We start from the raw sequence: 19,706 nt of genomic DNA, 5'->3' as shown, positions 1-19,706 counted from the left end.
CAGTGGGCTTTTTACACATCTTTAGCTGCGGGACTGTGCACTTCATGTGAAGCCTACATGCTTGGTCGGCAATATGCAGCCTATTTGTGTGTTCGATATACTTAGAAAGATGTATATTTTGCTGTCCTAAATGATTAAAACTGCTTTGTGCCGTACTAGTTCTCTAGCTTTTGAATGAAGCCGTTTCTGACTTACATAAAAATGACTTTGCCATGCTGTGTGATATTTCATGCATTGAAGTTGCTTACACTGCATATCTTGATTCCTGTAAAAAAAAGGATTTTATTTATAAGTGGGGAACCTATTACGAAAGCACATCCAGGAGAAAAAGTAATCGACTATTTTCCTATATTGATATTTTTAGCTCTTAGCTGCATTCTGACAAATTTTTCTACATAGCTTCCGGCTCAATTGAAGAGCACTTAGTTGCGGGGTTGGAGCGTCTATCGCACTTAATTCAAATCAGTGCCGCTTGACAAATAAGCGAACAATCAGATCGCTCTCGACATTTCCAGGTTCGTGAAAAACGCTGCCGCAAAATTTACCATACGCCGCAACCGAAAGACATGACAAAAAGAAAGATCGTTTGGTACAATTTCTGAATTGTGGAACGATTTTTAAATTTTGCGAGCGTAAACGATCACGTGCGATGATAAATTTTCAGTGAATGTGTGAAGCAGTGCAGCACTTCGCAGGACTGAACGAGTTTTATATTCTGCATAGTAAAATTCAGTTTCCTTAAAACATACGTGGCTGATGTTTATGGACCCTGTGCACGTGAATACATTAAGCAACGTGCCTGCGCGGTAAAATATGTTTGGTTTGGGGACAGCAAAATACGTAGCGTTAACTTACAGGGAAGACAACTGCAATTCATTGTCCTTGTAAGCCGGCGCTTAATAGCATATCCAGATATCAATTTGTTGACCCTCCTTTTTTCTGTGCTGAGCTAGTTGCCATCCAAGACGCGCTTCGTTTTTTCTCCGTCGCAACCTTACTACCTACAGCCGGAATCGTCATCTGTACCGACGCCCTACGAGCAATACGTCTGCTCCGACGCGTCAGTCGCAACCCAGAAATCTGCCAGAATATACATCGTTTGGCGGCTCACATCTCGCAAACCATTCTAATTGAGTGGGTCCCACGTGACCTACTCAGATCGCAAACCCCTGCAGATTCTGCAACCCGCCAGGCGACTCTGTCTTCATCAATGACACGCTTCCTCATTGATGATGCCACTCTGCTTCTCATAAGAAAGGAGCACCTCCGGCGCCATAGACGTGGTCTTGTCCCCACCGTGTGCGGTGACCCTCCCCAGCGGTCTTACCCGCGCAGAGGAGGTCGCGCTACGGAGAATTCGGGTAGGGATTGCCCTCACACCTGCTGTAACACGAACATGGCCTCAATGTCAATAATTATATCAACGTCTCGGATGTCCTGTCTGCAAATCACAAGATCATGGGGCAGATATTCACCACTTGTGGATTTGCCCGGCACTGAAGCCGACGGGAATTCGACACCTGACGGCAATGGACCTTTCGCAGAACAAGTCATCTTCGTACATTGCTTGGACGCAAGAGCCTTATTATCGCCCTTTCTTGAACTTTGTTAGAACAGCCAACCTTTTTCTTTCATTTAATACCCCTTTAAAAATTTTTTACATATTTCATTATGCCCTGAGGCAATAAACAACGTTAATAAAAAAACATTTAGGCTTCGCTCTCCGCTAATTTCTTCATTGCGGTAGTAAAGAATAGAAATGTTCACAATGGTGCATGAACTGCGCCCCTGAGGATTGCTGGCAAAAGAGAGAAAGAGGCAGATGACAGGTGACAGATACAGGGAGAATGAGGAGAGTGGAAGACGCGCCATAGTGCTCGTAGAGTGTACCATTGTAGTGCACTCTAGCCCTGGGCTCGGGATTAGGTTCGGCCGCCTGGCTTGACGAGTGCATAGATCGCACAACACATGGGCGTTTTTAGGTTTAGACTTCATCGCAATTCGATCGCCACTGCAGGAACTCAGAACCACGACCGAGCCGTTCGAATGTCCCTTCCTGGCTTAGAAGTAGCGTGTCAAACTTGAGATCCAATGCTGCCAGTAGGTTAGGCTGCCATGTCACCTTCCCATCTCACAGTATCTGCCTGAGGTACAGCTTTTGCCATGTCGCGTGACCTTCCGGCTTATCAGTGCCCGGGTTTTTCACTTGCAAAATACCACCTACTAGAGGCAGGCCCGTTGTATTATGCGCATACTTTTATCCCCCCCCCCCCCCTTCCAAGCCTCCCTCCAAGTCTCCCTCATTTTCTGCCTACGGGACATAGGGTAGCGTTGCAACGGCTCACGTCGCCCGTACTCATTACACTAGTATAACCCTACAAACCATCCAAACCACGTTCTTAGCGGCGTGACCCCTCTGATGCTGATGCACCAATAAACGCACAGCGTTTTGGGCTTAGGAGTGTTTTTTATTACCCGTTTTTAACATAAAGTAGATTTAAAAGCCGCGTTTTCCACAAAATCTGGTTTTACCAGTGTTGTTGGCGTTGTGATAAAAGAATCGCGAGCGTGCCTCTGGCCGTTGGTATTTGGCAGGTGACGTGGCGGGCGCTGATTGGCTGCCAAGGTGTGTGACGTCACGACCACATGACATGATATAATTATGCAAGGGCCAACAGTTTGGGCAGCTCCTGGGAGGTGGAAAATGAAACCGGCATCCTTGGACACCGAGTAGACCACGATCTCTAAGCCACGCAGGTACGTCACGCGGCTTGGTTTATGTCGGGTGGTGGTCTTTTACATAATGTGGCAGCTTACAATTGTATACGAATACATATGTGTGATAATATAGACACAAGTTAAGAAATTATTCATTAGGCGAGTGTTCATGTACGCGAACGAGGATCCGTAAGGGGAGCCGCAGACGACTTCCATTAACGCTATCGAGCCATACATGCCTATAAAAGCGGAGCTTAAACATCAAAAATATGTTTAGCCCCTCAAGCGGTGATCTGCACGCTATTCTTAGCATAATGAATATATTTCACATTCATTTCTGGTTTGAAAAGCCACAGCGATTGCAAATTCATCAAACACTGCGTGCTGTACGGCCAGCAGCTGTACTTCAAAACACATCAGTACTTGTTTCGGAAACAGTGCCTGGTCTTGTCACGCTATTCGACGATTTCATACGCCGCAGCTGTGAGTCTTCTACAAGTGCAGCAAAAGCGAGATAAAAAGCGAATTCTTTCTCGACACGTGGACATCCCAGGATGCTTCTGCAAGACATATAAAAGGACAGAGCGTTCTCTCTGAATACAACGCCTGCGAAAATGAAGACTTCTGCGGTTATCGTCCTTGGACTTCTCGTTCTCTTTATTGTTGCCTGCAGCAATGCCGAAGGTAAATATCCGTGGTGTTTATTGCTAAAGAAAATTTACTTGCCAATGGAAAGGAATTTGTAAATGCCATTCATCAGCATTCAGACCCCTCTCGGGGCTGAACAGCGCGTACGAACAGTCGTCTTGTGTGAACCGCCACCACTCGCATATTAGTTTTTCTTAATTTCCAAAAAGAGTAGCCTTGTTGTTTATCTTATCAATTGATCTCCAGGATGATAATTTATCATCATCATCATCATCATCATCATCATCATCAGCCTGATTATACCCACTGCAGGGCGAAGGCCTCTCCCATATTTCTCCCCTTAACCCGATTCTGTGCTAGCTGCATCCACTTGACCCCTGCGAACTTCTTAATCTCATCCGCCCACCTAACTTTCTGCCGCCCCCTGCTACGCTTTCCTTCCCTCGGAATCCAGTTTTTTACCCTAAGCGACTATCGGTTATCCTCCTTCGCACTACATGTCCTGCCCATGTCAATTTCTTCTTCTTAATTTCCACTAGAATGTCGGTAACTTGAGTTATTTCTCTGACCCACTTTGCACGCTTCCTATCTCTTAATGTTACCCCTACCATTTTTCGTTCCATAGCCCTCTGGGTTGTCCTCAACTTAAGTAGAACTCTCTTGGTTAGCCTCCACGTTTCAGCGTCGGATAATTTATAGAAGCGCGTAATACTCAAGTGCAGTATTAAAATTTCATGCAGGAAAAAATAAACTGGAGGAGGAGGGGAGCGTTCATTAAATTCCGCCTTTCAGGGTATGGTGCGATAGCATCAATGTATTTCGTTTCCAGGCACCCCTTGCTGATTGGGGTTCTTGTCTATTCATACTCACTTAAAGAGTGTGCCTATATTATCCCAGGCATGATTTTTAGCATATGGTGTTCGAGCTGTGACGTCACACAACCCGACGACCAATCAGTGCACGGCCATGCCATCTGCCAGCTACCACGTGACCTTTCGATCACAAATCCAACGCGTAGGCCGACATCGGATTCTCTGGATAAAATGGCATTCAACGCTGCCGCTTCGAGAAGAAACACGAAAGCTTTTCCCGCTATGACAAACTTACCATGTTCGCCGAACGGAACGAGGCAGTATGATTTCCATCTTGTTCTTATAGTGGAACCCTTAGGGCTCTTCTAAAAAGCCAAAGTGTCTTGAAATGCACAGACAGGAGTTATTCTTTCCTCGCGGAGATTTACAGCTTGCACGTTGCATGCGTCTTGCGCTACACGACTGCGAAGAGAACCATTCTGCCTGACTACATTTTACAAGGACAGTACGTAGGCCGTACCGATTGTGAGCGGTGCGTGGATACGCGCAGTAAATGCAGAATTGGCACACATTGTTCACACATGACCCGTGGTGGCGTTTGTGGAGAATATATTCAAACGAAATTAGCAAAATAAACATTTACGAGGTGTTTGAAACGTTTTTCACAGGCGGTTGCTGGATGGCGTAATAAATAATATAGTTTTGCAATAAATGCGCTTAATTGTGAAGCGGGGATTTTCGGGAAACTCAAGTCCAAGTCTTTATACCTGTCCCGCGACGCTATCCCGGTAGTGGCGGCCGCGTTTTGAAGAATGCGAAAGGCAAAAAGGCTCCGGCGTGCTGCGTGCCCACAGTAAGAATCTAAAGTTAAACAGCCTTCCACTGCTACTTCGCTTTATGCAATGCGTCGCTTCGGGACTTTAAAAGGCGCAATTTATAATTAACAGTCCGCAATCGCTTCCTAACGTTATTCCCAAAGTATATATCCTTGCATAATTGTTTTAAAGCCGTTCGTTTCAAAAACAGCTTGCGTGTAGACAGTTTTGGACTGCCTGATATTAGTGCATTTAATACGTCTCTTGCTATGCCTGCATGTTATATTGGTTTGCCTGATATGACAGGTTGCCATATTACGTTGGATTTCCAGTTGCCACTTTCACTCCTAATCTGTACGAATGATCTTCCCGTTAAAATGAGTAAAAACCGTTAATTGAAGCTAGCCGTGAGCTGTAAAAGCTAGTAATGGAAGCACTCAAAAGGTAGTGCTTTAAGCTGAATTCCTTAATGTGGCAACATAAGAATTTTGTGGGTATCAGCTCTTACTTTCCCCCTGTGCGTAGTGCTCGACGTGCTGCAGTTACAAGTGTCGAACTATTTTGAACAACTTCTGTTCCTTCCCTTGTGTCTAAGAACATCACACGGACCTTTTTCGTCGGGCGCCATAGAAACGCAGCTATCAGAGCTGCTCATCGAACTGCGACCCCCTATGCAGCAGCAGAACTGTTTAGCGGCGAAGCTATCCCTGATGTCCTGTGATAAATTTATCCACGTGTTTTGCATTCAGAGCTTGATGGCAGCGGGAAGCACGGACACCTAGACCAAGGCCTGTCCAGGCGGCGCAGATCCGAAGACGAAGACCCCAGTGCAAAAGGTCGCAAGATAGCAGCTGAAAAGTCTGGAGGCAAAGCTGGCGGAAAGGGCAAAGGAAAAGGCAAAGGAAAGGGCAAGAAAGGAGATGATGAAGAAGAGTGAGCAAATCATCTCGTCAGAGGGCTTTCACTTAACTAGTGCAGTTCCACCAGTTCATTAATCGGTGCGCTATACGGAAAGCGAAATAAAATCACGTGCCTTTACCTCTTCTGTGAGCCTCTTTAGGGCAGGTCAAGAGCGAGGCCATTTAAGTGAGGAATGGTCCAGGTTCCCGAAATCTTTTCCCAAGCCAAAACATTCCCAGCAAAGCCAACTGTTTCAGGTGAACCGACGGGGTAGCTCACGAGCAACACACAAGACGAGGCGCATTTTTTGAACTCCGTTTACCATGCGGCATTCTTAACGTCCACTGAAAGTGACATAGTACTGTCGGCGATGAACAACCTATCGGAATGGAAAGCAGGCATCTCAGCTCTTTGTGAACTGAAATGCAGCTACCAGTTCCTACCTTATTTTCGAAAACAAAAAGAAGAAAACGAACATTGAGTTTCAATTACTCGCTTTCGATTGGGTACTTCAAAGGACAGAGATTCATTACTATGCTTCTGCATAGTAAACCTATATCACTGTGTTAGCCTGTAGCCCAACAGTGGCTCATGGGGCCTGCAGACGTTTGCCCTGACGCTACACAGTGAGCGACGACAGTATTCCGTATGTTAGACTTAACAGCCGCAAGGCTACATTGTGACAATGTGCGTCAGTTTAACGCAAATGCTGCTCGGTAACCATGTAGTAGCGTACATATGCAATGGCATTAATGAGTAAAGGCCTTTGAGTTTATGCTAAGTTGCGAACAAGAATGCCAGGATAGTGCCTTATTCTCGTGGCCGGAAACAAACAGCCAAAGTGCCTAACCTAATTTCGGTCGTGGATGGCCGACTGCGTGAATGTAAGCACGCTTCGGCAGAACTTCTGTGCTTTTAGTTTCTTGAACGTCGAATATCGTAGGCTCATACGATTCTCACTCCATATTACCAGTTTTATTTACCGGGACAACCAATTCTCACCCGCGTGCTCTCTAGTCAGCAAAGGTCTGTTAGAAACCGCTCTTAGACGAATTACGCCAGCACCCTGAATTCACAAGCAGGATGCGCTGGCTTCCTTAGATGAACCATTTGCGCGAGCCGCTGCTGCAGGCTCAAGGAGACCGGATATCCTACACATACTTTTATGCCTCGCGGAGTGTATCTCCGGAACACGCAGAGACGAGGCATGTATTTTGTGCGAGGACCATTCGAGCACGAAGCGCCTCAGCGCTGTCATCATTTTGTGGGGGATGCTTGGAAGAAGAGGTAAAGAAAGTACCCATAAGGCCCGTACGCACACTGCTTGCTAGCCTTGTTTACATTCGGCCTCGCCTTCACTTCAGAGAACACGAGGAGCGTCCATTTGTGGACGCTTGCGCAAACGGTGGACGCTTTGCCTCGGAGGCGGTCGCAGGTTTGCGCGCGGTGAATTACACATTTCCTATGCCTATGGGGAGCAGAGGCGAGCGCTGCGCGTGTGACGACGCTGAGGTCCTGAGGGAAACCTTGTCCTGAAATTTTCATGGCCTTGTGCGCCGAGGCACTTACGAGCGCGCACTGACTTTTGCGCGGCTTCCCGTGGTCAGAGTAGGAAACGCAAGGGATTGCAATATTTAGCGTGCTCGCTGCCTACTCGATGCGAAGGCACCGAGCGCCTCGACTACGGAGAGACGTCAAGGCGGCGCGCTTTGCGGCACTGGCCGTTGATGCGAAGACCTGACTGGGATACGTGCCTTTAGTGACATTCTCGAAAGGTGACAATGCGGCAAGTGTCCTTGTTATGGAAATGCGTTGAACAAAGTTTTAGTGAGGAAAAATTAATACAAATTCAGGTATTACATGCGTTCATCCTTTTATGATTACTGCAGACTAATCTGACCGACATGGCTATAGGCGTGGTTTGAGTCAGGTTTCAAGAAAATCTGCAAAATCACGACGCAATTCGTTCAGTTTAAGAAGGCCCATAATGTTCCAGTATTTAATAAACACTTCAAGGGTAAACGCAGCGTTACTATTTTCTACACTGTGCTCAAACACGAACTGAGGCACGAGTACGTCATAATTACATATGCGCTCCGTGCAAAGCGACGGCCACGCGGCTGGTGGCGAAGTTGAAAGTAAATCTAGGAGTGGTGCCGACTGCGTCGCCTGCTAGCCGTGTGTTCCTATGCAGTTCCCGCGTCATTAATTCGCTTTCCCGCGGCGTTTGAATCATAGAATAAACAGCATACGCTACAAGTACTGTGACACAAACTACGGTTTGTCTCCAGCAAATAGATTTTTTATTGGGTAAATGCTCAAAAGCTGTAAAAATGCACTGAAGATTGTATTTACTCGTTCCAGGTCGGCAAGCAATATGACCGAGAGCATACTGTTCGTGTTCACTTCGCGTCAACAAGCCGCTTGTAATTCCTATCTTATAGGTCCATATGAAAGCAATTCGAACAATATTGGCGCATCATCGTCAATTTTCTGACTATCGTTACCATTAATTACCGTTAATTACTGTGTAAAGCTGTAATCGTTCATTTACTTAGTGCAGTGCTGCATATGTTTGTGGTACTTTGAAGCCTTTAATATGTCCTTAGTGCAAAGTAAAGACGGATTGATGACCGCCAGGAGATTTAATGAATTAAACACAGTGCTCTAAGGGCATGTATTCAATAGCCTATAATCGGTGGCCGCATCTTTAAATATTTGGCCACTTTACCTAAGCACACAAGCTTTACGAAGCGAAGTTTGTAAGCGCTCGCTTTACTGCTTTTCACCCATTTCCTACCGTACGCGCTATGAAACGTCTAACCGTCAGGATCCAATCCACCGTCGCGGCTAAGTCCGCGGGAGATGTTTTAAACACCGGAGCGCTTTTTTAAGCATCACCTGTTAAGATCAGACGCGACTGCGTTGTCAGACTCCGTTCGCGTCGCGAATTCAGGTGTCTACTTTTATTCAGCTCGAACAAGCGAGCCTTCGCGACCTATGAGCGTGTGTCTGTCTGGCAACACGAAATTCCTGCGTTCACCTACCCCCCCCCCCCCCTCCCCTCTTTCACTCATAGTTGATTGAATTTTCATTTCCGTTCAATTATCTGCCTTCAGTTACGGAACTTCCTTGAGAAATTAGCGTTAATCTGGACATTTCAAGCTGCTCCTAAATTTTCCATCGACATTTTTCGTTCACGGCCAACGACGACGACGCCGAATTTTATGCAACACGGTAACCTTAACGACATCACATTAACGTCTTGTAAATTCGACAGATGAAGTGATATGTCTATAAGACAGCGGTGCTGGCGAGATTTAACGATGGGTTGCGCAGAATGTCTCATATATTGGGTCGAGGCACGTCACCATGAGCACATATTAAAAGAGCTTGCAAAGCAAGGGCACGGTAATTGAAAAAGAAAAAAGAAACAGCGATTATTATGTTAAAGTAATTGATCAGTCGATGAAGCGTGCTCGAAGTAAAGGAGGACTCAAAAATGCAGTTGGTGATTTATCGCGTGTTTGTGGGAGGCACCTGCGCATGTACGCAATAGTTTCTCCCAGATGGCTGCATCGTCATCAACGTCTTCGCTTCTACACAAAAACCAACCTTAATGTTATGCTTGAGGCCGCCGTAGAAAAAAATTGGCAGGAGGTGAAAACAAAATTCGCCGCCGCGAACATTGGCAATCCTCGCAGCGACACATGAGCAGCCGCAACTCGTATCCCGGAAGTACTTTTGGAAACTACCGCTAGGAAGCTTTTAGTGGCGCCCCTAAAGGTGGTGCACGGGGCGTACAGCGCCTACCCAGGACCAAAATTCGCTTAACATCTGGCTTTCAGCACAAATAAGCTCCCATGACGCCACACTGGGAGTTGGGTGCTCGATGATTGTTGCAGATAATGATTCGGGCGTATTCTTGGTAATGTATAGGGCAAAGCATGCAGTCACTCAGAAACGCTGCCGCGAACAGCTTCTTCAAGAGTGAAATTGATATTCATGTAGAAACGACTCTGTAGAATCACAGTTAATAAATTGGAGGCCTTGCCACCATGTTAAGATGCCGAAATAGCACTGTTTGATTCAATGCGAATGCGGTTAGATAACAATTAAAACGATATAGGCAGTAGTCAGTGCTCTTTCACCTGTATGAATGCTATATCAGTGAATAATGACTGTTTTTTTTAAAGCACCACTTCATAAATATGATGTCATAAGCCGTAAATCTCTCTTACATTTTTTTTTTAATTGCCATCGTTCTATGCCACTCTGGATCAGTAGTAGCGAAGCCATTAACATACTTTGTACTGCCTTATCTGGTCGCACGCTGTGTGCCCCGACTCCCTTATACGGCCGTATACATCTAGTAGGCGCAATGTTTGCCTGGAATATTTTTTCTGTGCGCGACTGAGCCTCAGTCCTAGAAAATAAAAGCGGCTCGCTCTGCTCATTAAGCGCAAGAGATATATATGGCCGTGGGGCCGCCCTTCATTCCAAAGCCGGTCACGTGACCGAAACGTCGTTAAGCTGCCTTTAGCAGCAAATAAACGACTTTGTTTTTGGTGTGTGTATTGCGGCCGAGCACAAGCAAGAGTCTTTTATGCATGTAGGTATACATATTTTCCGCATTGCCTTCTCGCTCCCTGCTTTTGCGGAATCACGATGGCCGTGGTAGTAGCGTTTTTTTTTTTTCAGTCCTTTTAGTGCCTCATATTTCCTAAATGTGCGATTATACCGTCAAACCACCGAAGAATGACATTTCGCGTCGACTTGCCTTTTCTTTCTCGCCGAAGTTACGATGCCAATATTGTGCTACATGCATAGGCGCAACAAAACTAGCAACCAGAAAACGTGAGAACTTAACTCTAGTACGCAACTTCGTACAAACACAGTGTGCAGAAACGTCTGTGTCAAACGACCCCGCACAGTACACATCACAGTACACATGAAAGTTCTTTCTAAGACTGTCTAATGCGCAGCATCTGACTAGAAATAAAAAGCCTGCCGCCAGTACGAAGAGAAGATTTAGAATTACTACAAGTGTAAATGTAAATTTGGTCGTATAGAGGGCTGTGAAAGACAAAAAACAAAAACAAACAAACAAAACAAACCTTGAAAAACGCGGTATTAAAGAGAGAGAGAGATACAGAGAGAGAGAGAGGGGGGGGGCAGGTACTGACATGTTGGCGCAAATAAGCACTGACCACTTACGTGATTCATGCCATATAATTGCGGTTGTGATTTACGCAATAGGAAATATGCTTCTTCGAGTGGAAGTACGTTCAACAGAACATCTGCTTTCTGCTACGCGCACTCCTCTCATTTACGCAGCCGGTATACACAGGGCTAGCGTTGCAGAGGATTTCGATGCTACTATGTCGAGCACGCTCATACTTTTTTTCTGGCTCATTTTGTTTTTTTCCAAGGCAATAAGGGAATAAAGCAAAGCACGATATAGCAGGGAGAAGCGTCTTCTAGAAGATAAAAGACGCATGCTCAAATAGAAAGGAGGTGCCTTGCACGGCAGGGCGTCAATACCTCGAGCGCTGAAGCTCGGTCAGTTCACGGTAGAGCCATTTCTGGTCGGAATCTTCCGCTTAACGGCAGCACAGGCGGTGGTGGTCTGGTCTCTGTCGCCTTTATCGCTTTCCCGCTCTTTCTGTGACCCACTGAGCCTCCCGCGCGAAGACATTGCATGCGGGCTGGCCCTATATTGATTCCGTGCGCGGCCTGCGGAGAAGAGACGCTGACCCACATGGGCACTCTGCCTAGCTCTGCTCTCTGAAGCCAGAAATGTGATCTGCCTACTCATATTCTATATGTCTGGCAGTGCCACCCCCCCCCCCCCCCTCCTGGCCCTACAGCTATAGATAATAGTACTGCCGTGTTTACGTTCGGCTGCGTTGTCAATTTAACTTTTACCTTTTACCTCGTCGCTCAACCCCGCGCCCCATCGGCATCAGGCATAAAAAAAAAATGTAGCCCATCCGTAGGCTTGAGCTATGAATACTTGCTTCTCTTGGGATCTAATGATTAAAATGGAGCAAACACTTCTAACTATACAGTACGCGCGCGAGAGAAAGAGAAAGAACTTTTAATGCCAAAGAGCAATAATTAAGGCATGTCGGCCTGGCGTGGTCCCCAGGTGGGGGCGACGTTCTGGGCCCACGAGACAAGCGCCAGCTGCGTCTTCTTGTCTGAGCGCAAGAGACCAACTGTGAGCTATCCATGCTTCCATGCTCACTCAGTCTTTAGGTCGTGCACAAGGCTAAAGGCAAGAACAGTTTCCTTGGGACACAACCCTTCATTTTGTGTTTTTGTTTTCTTCAGAGGTTGGAAACAGAGGCAAAAGGGATAGAGAGAGAAGAGCGAAACGGAAGAGGTGACAATTAAGGTTACTGTAAAGCTTACGAGCTGAAAGAATTAGCGCCGTTGCGAGATGATGATCAAACGTAAAAAAAAAAAAAAGAACTTCTCGCTTTGCCTGCCCTGATGTTTTTTTGAGACGTTGTATCAGTTAGACTACTTTTCACCGAGTTTTTATGATACAAGCTAAATACTACGTGTCATGTTGTTTTGTGTATACCGCAACCAATAGCTCATCAGATGTAGTTTCTGCGATGGCAGTGGTACCATTTCTTTCCTGCTTTTCTCCACGGGCCATTAAACGCCGACGCAATTGCCCATGATAACGCGCAGGCGTTATAATGTTTCCGACATTCTCGTTCGCCACAACTGCTGTCGTAGTCAACTTGCTTTTTTTCCCCCCTTTAGTGCAAAACGTTGTTTCAGGGGGCAAATCAGGAAAATTGCCTACGCCTTTCTGGTTTTTTGCCTTCTCTGTTAGCAAGGTATAACTTTAATATGGCACTGTTTTCAGCTCAACGAATGCACGTGTTACGCTTTATACCATTTCGTGATGAGCCCGGAGGCTGCTCGAATTGCGCGCACAACAAAGAATGTAGGCGTGGCAAATTCGCGTTCGTAAAAGCAACGCGGGGAACAGCACAGTGGGGAGCAGTGGCATCATAACGAAAATGAGGCTGATTCCATTAGCCTCCGGCGCTCGCAATAAGTGGAACCTCGCACAGTAAATCAAGCAGAACACTCTTACGGCCCCTGTATATTATTCCTCCTTGTTGCTACTGGGGTGCCGCTGCTGCTCCTGCGCGTGCGCCAACATCCGGATGAAATGTGGCTCTCATGAGTGGGATGACACACTTTCTCTGCGTTATAGTGCACTCGTTAGGGCCGCCGGAAAACTAACATCTTGTTTATTTTTAATGTGAAGCCGCCTCAACTTTCCTCGCTGGAAATATGCGCAAAAAATGCCTGCACCCCTTTTTTTTTTTTTAATCCCAGTAGTAGTAACTCTTCTTGTCGTTCGTTAGACTTCCTGATACTAATGTTCGAGCGTTCCTCCCATGATCACGTTTGTTACACATTTTTGTTAAATTTCAACCATTTACAAGCAAGGGTGTTCCCTGTTTTATGTTCGTGGAATGCGTTTACTTTATCTGCCTCCAGAGCTACAAGCATTGCCTCCTTAAAACCCATCTAAATCAATAAGGACTTCGCGAAAACAGACGCGAAGCAAGTCCTTCACTCGACGATGATATATCTTCGCAACACCCTTAATGCCATAGTCTTGTCGATTTTTGTACTTCATTCGATGAGTGTTATACACCAAACCATAATAATTACACTTCGACGAAGGCTACTTGTGGTAGCCGGTGGTTAGAGCAAATAGAGTTGATGAAAATCTTTTTGTCTGGGTGAATGTTTACCAGCAGGAATAGAAATCAGATCGCGAATCTGAAGTCCAAGACCACATCACGGACGTAAAAAGAGGTATTCCCTTCCATTGTTTGCAGCTCTAAATATTTGCTCTCAGATACAAACAGCTTGGCGAGCATCTGGAAAACCAGCTTGCGCACCAATGCTGCGTGGCGTGTATTAAGCGCCATTGATTTCGACAAGAAAAAAATTTCAGACTGACATGCAATTTCATTATGTGCTTATAATGTGACGACATTTAATGCTGTTGGCATCTTTATGTCGAATTTTACATCATTATCTCACGGTTATGTTTGCTGAGCTCTACATGTCTCTCCGCACCCAACTTTTAATAATGCAGCTAGAGGTTAGACGTTTTCTCGAAGATGTCTAGGGATGACGACACAAATGCAATGGAGATACATCGCAACGTACAGTTGTCACTTGCGCTCATGTGCTGTCACTTTCCTCCAGTTAGTGACTGAACCGTATGACCAGTATCCCCTTTTTTTTTTTAATGATACCTCCAACGTTTTTGTATTGATAAAAATAATGTGACAATCGATGTGTTTTACTTGGGCAGTAGCAATATTGTTCTCGCAGCGCGAGCTCGTAATAAATTGCTATCCATTTAGTTAACACATATTTGTTTTTATTGGATAGATATATAAGATACTGACTGAGGTAAATAAGCATGTATATGTATTGAGATCATAAATTAATTTCCTGATTTTTTTGGGGGGGGAGATAAAATATTCCTCATTTCCGACACATAATCTCATCGGTACCGAAAGTCTCTAGACAGATTTCGACCAGTTGAGATTCCTTAACGTGTACCAAAATTCCAGTTCAGTGGTGTTGTAACTTTTTATCAAGCTGAAGAGAGTCCGACGAGGTCGTTTCGAGAGTGGGCCACTACAGTCACTACAGTATTTAATGCCCTGATATCAATATTGCATATTGTACTAGCAAGCAGACTGCTCAAATTTTTGAAAATGCAACACATCCTTAGCATGATTGTGTGAAACAGTAGGAAGGATATCAGTCCATATCTTTGCTGCTTTCACAGCTGGACGGAATACATACATACATACATACATACATACATACATACATACATACATACATACATACATACATACATACATACATACATACATACATACATACATACATACATACATACATACATACATACATACATACATACATACATACATACATACATACATACATACATACATACACACACATACACACATACATATATATATATATATATATATATATATATATATATATATATATATATATATATATATATATATATATGTGCATATATATATGTATGTGTATATATATAGCAGGTGACACACGGTGAAAAAAAAACACTTTATTCCGACGTTTCGGCCGGGGTCCGCCATTTCTCAAGGAATGTAGAAAGAAGCTGTCGGTTCTTATTTCTTATATACATGCACAATCGAAGTACACGTGACCAGCCACTATCAACAGATAAACATCGAAATATCAAAACAAGATTCCACACGCGTGATGTAATGGCAGTGCAAGGTATATAGACAGAATGACACGTGTTGCGCTTACGTCATTCATCTTAATATGTTGCACAAAGAAAGGAAGATATATCACTTAAAAGATTGTTGTCACTATCAGCGCACAAAACAAGATATCACGAGGTTAGAATGGGTGGAGTACATGTCACACTTAGTCCTGCAATATTCAGGAGGGGGAGGGGGAATTCATCTACTGAAATATCATTCTCATTGGTAGGCGACAGTAGCAGATAACACGTCAGTAGAATTTAACTGAAATATAACTGGGATTTAGCGCGGTACAAAAGAAGAAACAAAAAGGTAAACAGTCACTCAAATCGCGGCATGGTTACAAAACTCGATTGTGTGCTCAATGCTATGGGGACAAAGAGAAGCAGTTAAAGAAGTTAATTGTTCGTACCAGTGTTGATTACACAAGGAATCGTGTGCAAGGTTATTGGATAAGTTTTAAAGATCAGTCCATGTTACGGCGAGAAGCAATATGATCGTGAGAAACTGGCAAACAGGAAAAAGGTCAGTGCAAGTAAAGCATGACATCCTGTGAGAGGCTTTGGGCTGTGACCGTAAGAACGCTTTGGGCTGTGTGTGTGTGTGTGTGTGTGTGTGTGTGTGTGTGTGTGTGTGTGTGTGTGTGTGTGTGTGTGTGTGTGTGTGTGTGTGTGTGTGTGTGTGTGTGTGTGTGTGTGTGTGTGTGTGTGTGTGTGTGCGTGTGCGTGTGCGTGTGCGTGTGCGTGCGTGTGCGTGCGTGTGCGTGCGTGTGCGTGCGTGTGTGTGTGTTTGTGTGTGTTTGTATGCGTGGAATGTTCGTGATAAGCCTGACGCCATATTAAGCATGCTAGTTGCTCAATTGCTTGCGAATATTTTCTCCACAACCGGGTAGAGTTTTTCTATTCGTCCTCCACCCTACCTCAAATTTTGAAGTGATTTCTTTCGAAGCTGCCCCAATGTTCTAGTTTGACGATTTATAAATAGATCATAAGGGCTGGGTTTTGATTACTTCCCACTGGAAACTGTACAATAACTTTCGCCATTCCTAAAGCAATAAATATAGAAAGCATTGTGAAAAGTATTATTACTTTATTTCTTTCCATAGTTTGTTTGATGCTTGCGACACTCTTTACGTTGAATTTGCTATCCGAGATTAATGAAACAAAAACAAAATGCCACTGCTCACATGGCATGCAATTAGGCTCTATACCTTCACGCTTGCTAGCAGACTTCCTGCAGAAAGCAGTGAGAAGAAATATCCCAAAGTCATACCTCTGTAAGCACGTTCCTGCTTGCTCTTCCTTTAGGGGATGTTATTCAAAGCGTCATCACGAGGTATCCTAATAGACATTCGAAGTTTTATTACTGGAGCATCAGATTGCAGAAAGTGCTATGCTTTGCAGCATTCGAAATTGAGCGCCATCTCCTCTTCACCCATTTAATATGTTCCTATATGACCTCCTATAAGTTTGACAAACAAAAGTAAAGGTGTAAGTGAATAGTTTATTTTATGAATTCGCCTTTAGCACACAGTCACAGCTGCTGCCATTAACTCGATTTGCATAGCGCACGAGGATGACGTTTATACCTTCAGATCCCTAATGAGCACCGTCTCATGTCATTCTGTGACTCATCAAATCTTTGGCGTCGGTTCTCGACGCTGCCGTTGGGATATTTATCAATTCAATTCAAACAACGTGAGCAAACGACCCGTGGTTCGGCAATCAACTTTTCCGCCGCTTCAGCGCATATCATCACGAACTCTTTACATCATGGCCAATCAGCGCGTATAGCAGGGGGCGCGCTTTCGTCGAAGGTGCGCTCGGGTCAAAACTGATGACGCCCGTTCCGCAAGCCTTCGCGTCGATCCCCACGCGACGAGAGGTAATACCTAATTTCAACAACGCTCCCGGATTGCGGTTTCTGCGGTGTTTGCACACTAGACCACTGCATCAAGAAGCAACCGGAAAGCTCTGGAGATGGAGGGGAGGGATTCGGTAAGCCGATGCTTGTTGCTCTGTGCTATGAAGATCAGCTAAAGAAGAGAGAAAGATGAGAAAAGGGAGCGGGGATTCGCTGAATAATAGACAGCTTCGTGCGCAAACAGGGCCAGAACACCAGCAGCAACAACAACAACAAAAATACGCTGATCTTTCCCGCGGTGGTCGTTGTGCGCGGACCGGAATACCATGCGCAAAGTCGGTTCATTTCTGAAAAGCCACCGCAACGATGCCTTCATCGTGGTAGCAGCACGAGTCTTGTTAGGAAGAGGACGGCGAAAAAAAAAAAAAAAGGAAAGTGGGACAGAAAAACGAAGAAGTGCATGCGAGTCAGTTTTGTCGGCGAGCGCAAACCAGCTGAACAACTAGCAGAAGAAAGCAGGAACAAAGAGACAAACCATGAAAAGGGGACGAGAGAAGTGCTCGAGTGAACGGCGTGCTTGATCCAATAAAGGGGCCAGAGCTGAAACAAGCGTCGTGCGACTCGGACTGGATGGGGCACTGTTCAGCAAGAGCAAAAGCAGGTAGGCACATGCTGAATCAGTCCAATTCAGCTTGGATTCTACACACACAGAGCGCTAGGTGAGCGCGGCCCCTTTTGCCCGGCGTTGAGGGACGTGGCCTGGATTAAAGAGACCGGGGATGATGAAAAAAAAAAAAAAAGAAACAAGTTGCGCAGAGGTCTGAGTTGATGTAAAGAACAAAGCAGAAATCGGAAGACGGAAAAATGATGAGAGTGTCGCAAAAGAGCGATGATCGTGTTCTATATATTTTTTTTCTCTAACGCCACTCTTGACTTGATTAAGTTTTCTCTAAATGGCATCGTGCATGTGGCCCTGCTTACAGTTTGTTTTGACATTGGGGCTCGTCATCTGCAAATAAGTACGATCAGTCGCAAACTCCTTGGCATGTTTTCTCTCTCTCTCTATATATATATATATTATATGGTAAACTAGCTCTGAATTATAGCTCTGAACTAGAACTGAATTATACATTAACGAATCGCATGTCAATTTTTTCTTAGGCGTTGCCGTAGCCGTTTTGTTTGGCTGAATTTCCTTTCCAACCAAAACTATAGTGATGTCAGTGAGACGCCGTGACCGTGCCGGAGTGGAAATCGCAAATATTGCTAGCTGTACAAAACAAGAAAAAAGACCTGCAAACTAGAATACACTCGCAGCATCGTATTCGCTAGCGAGAGTTTTGCCTTTTTTTCCCCCTCACATCCTATACGGTGGCATTTTCAACCGCATCGCTCGTGTCGTAAAGTTAAGGTACTTTTACACCAGCCAGCCGCTACAGCGATGCGCTTCGTTTCATCGAGTTTGGCGACTAAAGGAGTTCAGAAATTCGCAATGCCCACTAAGCATTGCGAAACGGAAGGATCGCTCCTATTATTAAGGAATGTGCGTCGTTTCTTTCGACCGAGGAGATCAGCGTTGAAGATGTTATCCCAAGCATTTTCTAGGCCGTCGAGTGAGCTCTGGAAGCAGTCGCGCTTATGTGCCTCGGTACTCAGGAGTGCCCTGCAACACACTCATTTATTCAAAGCAGGGTCGGCTCCTTTCGGTGTGTATGTGTCGGGCTCTTCCGGCAAGGCGCGGTAACGGCGGTGCTGTAAAGATACGAACCATGGCAGAGCGCTGCGCGATGTAAGTGGGCCGCCCTTCAGGCTAGTGCAGATTATGCATTTTCATAATTTCGTAGCTCGATGTATCTGCACAGGGGTGTGTAAGGAGCATGCGAGCGAAAAAAGGCAGTGAAACGACCGTTGAGAAATGCCATACACCGATACGTGCTCGTCCAGTGCTATTGCAGCAGTTTGCCTCCCCAGTCCTCCACCTTCTTTTTCACTAGACAGTTATTTTATTCCCATCATGCTCTTTTTATTTGTCTAGACTTTGTGCTCCAAGGCCACCTTTATTTTTTATTATTTCCGGAAGGCGTGTGGAATATTTTGGCAGGACTCATACTTGTTTTCTTAACTTTTGCACGTTCGCGTTTGTCAAGCGTAAGCTGGCAACTAACCCAGTGACAACAAGTTTGTACAGATTACAATCGGAGTAATTTATCAGAATTATTTTGTCCTCATTTGTTCATTTTGTTAACCACCTATTAAAAACATTGTGCACTGTAAGCCATGCTACTGGTTTTTTTTTTTTCTTCATAGAGAAGCCTGTATCGGTGTGGACAAAAGTAAACGGAGCACGCTATTTTCTTCTAATTTTTTTTACGCGTCGCGTAATTGCAACTGGCAGTCATGGTATATGCGAACCGGCTCTTTCATTTGGACAAATGTTGTTTTGTTATCTCCGATGCAGAAGGCGTGATTTCACTTTGAACAGAATAGCGTGCTTCGTTTACTCATGTCCGCACCTGTACACATGATAGGCACAAAGTACATCGCATTTAGGGCTCATAAAAACACTCATTTTACTTGTGATGGCTTATCCGATCCTGACTGAAGAAGAG

General features: G+C 45.0%; 1 protein-coding gene across 1 annotated transcript; it reads left to right on the top strand.

Moving 5' to 3' along the window:
* The first annotated feature begins 3,332 nt into the window (after nt 1-3,332).
* On the top strand, nt 3,333-5,930 carry LOC146197998 (uncharacterized). Its single transcript, XM_084592547.1, has 2 exons — nt 3,333-3,402; nt 5,743-5,930. The coding sequence occupies exons 1-2, from the start codon at nt 3,333-3,335 to the stop codon at nt 5,928-5,930; spliced, it is 258 nt and encodes an 85-aa protein (XP_084448673.1).
* Nucleotides 5,931-19,706: the final 13,776 nt, after the last annotated feature.

The sequence above is a fragment of the Amblyomma maculatum genome, chromosome 2 (genome assembly GCF_055883805.1).
Source record: "Amblyomma maculatum isolate TAMU_Amacu chromosome 2, ASM5588380v1, whole genome shotgun sequence".
Taxonomy (NCBI): Eukaryota; Metazoa; Arthropoda; class Arachnida; order Ixodida; family Ixodidae; genus Amblyomma; species Amblyomma maculatum.
Note: the sequence above shows the minus strand (reverse complement) of the source record. Positions and strands in the feature narration are given on the sequence as shown.

Bases quoted from the DNA above. Each gene is read 5' to 3' on its own strand.
- LOC146197998 (XM_084592547.1), top strand. From the start codon at position 3,333: ATGAAGACTTCTGCGGTTATCGTCCTTGGACTTCTCGTTCTCTTTATT. The intron at 3,403-5,742 runs GTAAATATCCGT...TTTTGCATTCAG, and splicing joins TGCCTGCAGCAATGCCGAAG to AGCTTGATGGCAGCGGGAAG.